At 28.9% G+C, this 6,425-nt stretch overlaps 1 protein-coding gene across 1 annotated transcript in view; it reads left to right on the top strand.

Annotated features, from left to right (window-relative positions):
* Positions 1 to 6,425, top strand: part of LOC119674519 — an 11,027-nt gene that overhangs the window by 3,368 nt on the left and 1,234 nt on the right. The window contains exons 2-8 of the mRNA XM_038085662.1: positions 5 to 563; positions 2,876 to 3,109; positions 3,850 to 4,020; positions 4,128 to 4,343; positions 5,515 to 5,796; positions 5,854 to 6,171; positions 6,238 to 6,422. Coding sequence (XP_037941590.1) covers positions 5 to 563; positions 2,876 to 3,109; positions 3,850 to 4,020; positions 4,128 to 4,343; positions 5,515 to 5,796; positions 5,854 to 6,171; positions 6,238 to 6,422 — 1,965 coding nt within the window. The remainder of the gene's footprint in view (positions 1 to 4; positions 564 to 2,875; positions 3,110 to 3,849; positions 4,021 to 4,127; positions 4,344 to 5,514; positions 5,797 to 5,853; positions 6,172 to 6,237; positions 6,423 to 6,425) is intronic.

Genomic DNA, 6,425 nt, shown 5'->3' with positions numbered 1-6,425 from the left:
TAAGCGGTTGTACTTCCAATATAGTGCCATGTCCTGCACCTGTATTTTGTGCAACATTACGTGAACCATTAACGCATAAAGCAGCTGTTTATTATCATCAGCAGCTAGCACTGCAAGAAGATCAGGGTATTGATTTAACACAATCACCTGGACGTGATTCACCTGGCTCGTCATCAGGTTCAGCTGGTTCTGGGTCTAGACATTCCACAGCTAGTTTGGATTCGGGGCGAGCTTCTTCTTATCTCACTGGCGTTTCTGGAACATCTATACGCGGTGGTGGTGGTCCACTTTCCTCGCCACGATGCAGTTCAGTTAGTTCGTGTTCTATCGGAAGTGTAGATCGTCAACGCAGTGATGAGCTTATAATTGATTGGCTTATGGAAATGAAATATGAAGAGTATGCACAATTATTTATTGCAGCTGGTTATGACTTACCGACAATTGCACGTATGACACCTGAGGACTTAACTGCCATTGGTATAAAAAATCCACATCATCGTGAACGTATTAAACAACGTATCGATAAACTACAAGTTTTAGATAATTTGCCACATTTTGTACCAGTAAGTTATAGTTTTTATTTAAACAAGTTTTTTTTTATGATAAACAATGATAACAAATATTTGTAGTTCATAAATATTAATTAATATAGTTTTTTATTGAATTTGTATAGAAATGAATAATTAATTTATTATTTTCATAATTATTCATTAATTGAAAAAGTAGGTATAAGTATATATTGAGTGTGCGATAATATATGAAGTATGTAATGTATATGGAAGCATTTATAAAGAACATATAAGATTTTAAAGAATTTATTAGATATCAGTAAATATAAAAAGCAAGATTGATATAAGAAGACTTCTTTCAATTTTAGTTCAATATCTTTTATGTTCTCTTATATAGAAGTATGTTAAGTAAAGACTCGAATCGCTTTATCTACCTTATGATGATATATTCGCAAAAACATTTTATTTTTTTCTCCTTCAATTTGTTTATTTACTGAAAATAACTACAATGAAAACTAAACAAAGAAGTAAGAAGTACATATTTGCTTTATTCTTAAAGTTCAATGTAAATATTGAGATTTTATATCTATTAACAGTGTTTTAATATCTTGTGTTCTCCAATTTTATGGGCTTTTTATGAGTAATATATATTTTTGTGTTCATACAGTTTTCTTATAAACGTTAATAAATTTATAGTACATTCATTTGTATCTTTTTAAAAAGAATAACAATGATGTCATTTTGTTATTTTTGCAAATTCCGTTTTGTTTATGCAAGTGTTTACTTACTTCAAACAGATCTTTGTCTGCCATATAGATTATAGACTCAATTTGAAACAGAGATTATAGTTATGTACATAACATAACGTTAAGACATGGCAATAGTTTAGCTTAGAAAAAACCAAAAGCGGAAAGTGTCGCATAAAAATAATATCTTATTTGCCAAGCCGCAAATATTTTTCATTTGCATAAAATATTTGAAAACCAGTTTTTTATGAATTCATCATCTTCATAGCCTCAAGTATTTTAATCACTCTAAAATTATTCATTGAGACTGCATACTTGAAAATCCTCAACAGTAAAGGTTTTTTTGAACTTACATAATCTTAAAATAAATTAGCATTATTTATTTGTTTCATATGTTTTTGATATACTTAATTATATACATATGAACGGAAATTGATATAAAATTGTTGGGTTTGGTTTGATTTGATTGTGATTTTAGTTTTATTCATACGTATAGAACATAATAGATGACAACACAATAGGTAACCTCTTTCAAATATGTGTTTGGGACCATCAACTCTATTCCCCATTATGTATCCTTCTTATTTTCATATTGATCTTTGGCTCGTCATTCCTCTATCTCGACTCAAAGAGCTTTCAATTAAGACCCACTGATGCCGTCATCCTTTGTCTCTACAAACCTTCTTCTTCTTACTTCCCAAATCGTGTATTCATTCACTTGTTATTTTCCTGGACTGTAGTAGTTCGTTTCGTTTTGTCTCAAGATTAGGACTTTACTACGAGTTTTAAGAAGATATACTTTTTAAAAAACCTGAACCGGGTTTATGAAATTTTCAAACTTATTGCAGCTTATGTCTTTCTATTTCCTTTTGTTGATTGTTAAAAGTTTCAATTTTATTTCTGGATTAAGCGATTTTCCATTATTATTAAGTTTTACTTTCAAAATTCGTTTACAAATAATTTTGAGACAATCCTTTTTTCAGTGCCATTAGGGATTTCTGTCTAATGCATAGCGATTAATTTACTAACATTTTGAATACGTTGCCTTAGCATTATTTTATTGAAGACTTTATAGTATTGTTTAGTTATTTTTTATTAAATATTAAATTGTATTATATTATTAAATAATATTATATTTACAGTCTTGGCTATGCTTCAATATAAAAAAAACTATAATGTATTGGCTATAGTAAAATCACTCCCATGTTGTTAGAAATGATTTTTAAAGTCATCTTCCTTAATTTATATATCTACTTATTTTACTTTGCGCAAACAGACAATATTCTTCTTTACAATAACACCAATTTTTAAAATAAACGTCACGTTTATGTGAGAAAATAGTATTCTATTGGACCCAACAGTGCCATTGCAGTACAAGGCACTGATTTTATCTTCCATCTGTTTATATCTAATTATTATAAAACCCAGCATAACACCAACATTTTTATCACTTTTTTATAATGCATATGCTAGCTAGAAATATACTTGTTAGTACTATAATACACCTTGAATATATAAACCATATTTTAAATTTAGCGATAGTTTTAATAATAATAATATTATTATACTGTATAAAACAAATTTTAAATGTTAACTTTAAATTAATTCATAAATTAATAGGGTTCAATTGAAGAATGGCTACAATTATTACGTCTTGAAGAATATATACAACCACTATTGGACCAAAGTTATAAAACGGTACGTGAAGTGACACAGGTCACCTGGGAAGATTTAGAAGATATTGGCATTGTTAAACTGGGACATCAAAAGAAAATTTTACTTGCAATTAAACGTGTAAAAGACATAATAAGTGGAAAATGGAATCCCGGTGGATCAAACTCTTATCAACAACATGTAAGTTTTATCTATTTTAATATATTTTTTCAGAAACAGTGGCGATTAATAACAAATATGTATTAAACATCTAATTAGTTCAATACTCTTACGATGAAGAAGAAGTTGTAGTTATTGTTAGTGATCATTAGGTTGAATTTCTGCTAAACACAATAATTATGCTAGAGACTAGCAATATTTGTTTCTAGAAATGTGTCATAAGTATTATCCCTCCCATAAAAATTGATTACTTACAATCTACCGATACAACAGTTGTTAAAAATAAAGCTGTTTGTTTTTAAGCACTTTTTATTTTATTCTTCAAACACATTTATTTCAAATTTTTATTATTTAATTAAAATATATTTATATTATAATTATAATATTTATATTATAATATTATTTTATTTCCTATAATATTTGGAAAACCGTTATTCTTAAAAGTATCTGAAACTAATATCGCAGATCTCAGAAAACTATAAAAAAAATTAATCGTGTAAAGTAATTCGGACCTGAAACAGATGTATTAGAGTAAATTTCATCAAGTAAAATACTAAATCAATAAGAGGGAAATCTAAATTTTATTTATGTTATGTATATTTGATTTTAATTATTAATTTTAATTAAATTCATATATTTTTTTTATTCACCTTATATTTAATTTTGATTATATTTAATTTTTTTTTTATTATATTTAATTTTTTTTATTATATTTAATTTAATTTTTTTTGATTTTTGAAATAAATAAATGATGAAAATAGGAATATCGTAAAATTTGGCAAGACTCTTTAGAGGCAGCCTCTCCCACATACATTCCTACAACTCGTGTTTCTTGGGACGATTCTAGACTGTATGCCACTAATGATAATGCTTATTATTGCACTGGTAGTAATCATGAATGCCCTAATGGTAATGATGTAGTTTTAATCAAGGTGAGATTAAAATCCATTGAATATAGACCTATTTATTATAGTATTATTTATCATTTTTAAATTAAATATATTTTGCAATAAAATAATGTTAAAATATTTTACTATAGGTTCGTCAGCCGAGAGGTAAAAGCTTAGAATCATTGGAGGACTTGCATGACAATAGCACACGCAGTCATCTTACCTTCAGTCATTATACCGCAACTGACTATGGACATTTTGGACATCCCTCACAAATGCATCCACATCAACAAGCTATGCAACAACAACAGCAACAAGTTCCACCTTTATGCGGCAATCGAATGCTTAATACCGCAGCAGCTATGGTAATAACAAATTACTTTTGTTTTTATTTTTTGTTTAAATTCTTAAGTTTTGAATAAATACATTTACATATAAACATTGTTACAGATATGGTACATATAAAATCCATTTTCACAGCACACATATTCTTTAAAACAGTTTTAGGAAAACCACTTCTCTAGCAATTTTTCTCTTATTAAGGTTATCCACGCATTGTTATAATTGAAATGAATGTATGTGGGGTGTATAAATTCCAAAAATGTTTCACATTCTCCACGTCTACCAAAACAAATTACATTTAACGTGAAATTACATATTTACCACAACCGAACCCTATACTAGATTTAACTATTTAATGTATTAAATTATGTACAGTTTGTAATTATTTTCTATAGTTGCTTGCCATGAGAGCTTAAATCTATGATGGTCTAAACACGCATATTCAAATAATGTCCGATTAATTTTTCGCGAAAAAAAATTTCACCTGTTTTCCTGTTATGTTTATATATAACTTCCTTCTTGTTAAGAAGCGATCTCGAGGTACTAGATTTCACCTCTAGTGAGTAGTCGCGAGATAAAATTCATGCTACTACTTATACTTCAAAACTGTAAAGTAGGTGATGCTTAACTAATTTTAATCGCCTTTTTCGGCAGACATGCCTTACATCAAGAATATTCTCATCCCTATCCCTATCTAATCCCTAATCCTTAGTTGTTACAGTAAAATTTATAAGTACAAAACTAAAATATAATATTAAAATCACACAAAGAACATTGGTATCCTTTTTTTTAGACTTTAATTTTATTGCAATAATCATTTATGATTTGAAAAGATACATTTACAAACAGATTTTCGCTTTGCAATAAATATTTAATGGATTTTTTAAACTCAATTACCCCAAAGCATGAATACCCCTACCCCTATTAATTTATTATGATTGTCACTGATTTCATAAGCTGCTTAAAATTTTCTTAATCACTTGATTACTCAATTTCATGCTTAATTTCAGACATCATTATTTTATTATTTATAATAAATCTTAAGTTCCTTTATCTGGTTAATTTTATTAACATGCTTGATTTTTTAATTTTTAAAAATTAAGTTCAAATTATTTATAATTCATACATAAAGTATACATTTATTTATATATTTTAGCAACTATATATTCACTTGACATATATTAACATTTTTAGTCTTGGCGCCGTTCATATGATGATGGGGATATAACTCCAACGAACGATGCCACACGTGATTTAGTGTATGAAGAAGGTGGAGGTACGTTACCTCGTCAACAGCGTGGTATATTGCAGCGTGCTGTTCTAAATAGCATGCCACCTTTAGAACATCATCACTATATGAATGCGGCCGCTGCTGAATACGTTTGTCATGCAGCGGGTATTGGTGGCCCGGTTTCACTTGGAGGTGGCAATATGAATGTGGCAGGCGGCATAATAGATAACTCCAACATAAATAAGGTAAATATTTTATATATTTAATTAAAATAGCTTTTAACTCTTTAATATATATTGCAGCCTTATATAACTGGAAGCCCATTAACAAGTAAGAAAATTGCACCAGAGCCACCGCGACGTCATTGCAGTATACGAAATTCTAGAACTCTAAGTTCAGATGTAACACAATTGCCACAACAAGCGCAACAATCTTTACATGCAGTCGCACAAAATATGTATTATGGTGCTAATGATGGCACTGCTATGACATCACATCATCATGCAAGTCCGGCTTATATGCAACAACAATTGCAAACAACACAACCTATCTATGCTAATTATGCTACAATACAGCAAACAACAGCAGAAATCCACTGTGAAAAATTCCATGACAATAAGGTATTATTAAATGTGTATTCCTAAATTTTTTTTATGGCATTCTTTAAATATTTATTTTCTTTCTAGTCAAACTCAAGTATTGATTCCATTGATACCATTCCTTTTGCTAACGAAAACACTGGTACAATTAAACAACGCTTACTAAATCGGCAAGATATGACACAACCTCAACAGCAACAAAATCGATTGCATTCGTCCTCATCATCTTCATCATCATCTTCTACAAACACAATAGCAAATATTGCACACTCGTT

Source organism: Teleopsis dalmanni, chromosome 2 (assembly GCF_002237135.1).
Source record: "Teleopsis dalmanni isolate 2A chromosome 2, ASM223713v2, whole genome shotgun sequence".
Classification (NCBI taxonomy): Eukaryota; Metazoa; Arthropoda; class Insecta; order Diptera; family Diopsidae; genus Teleopsis; species Teleopsis dalmanni.
This window is presented reverse-complemented; position numbering and strand designations above follow the sequence as displayed.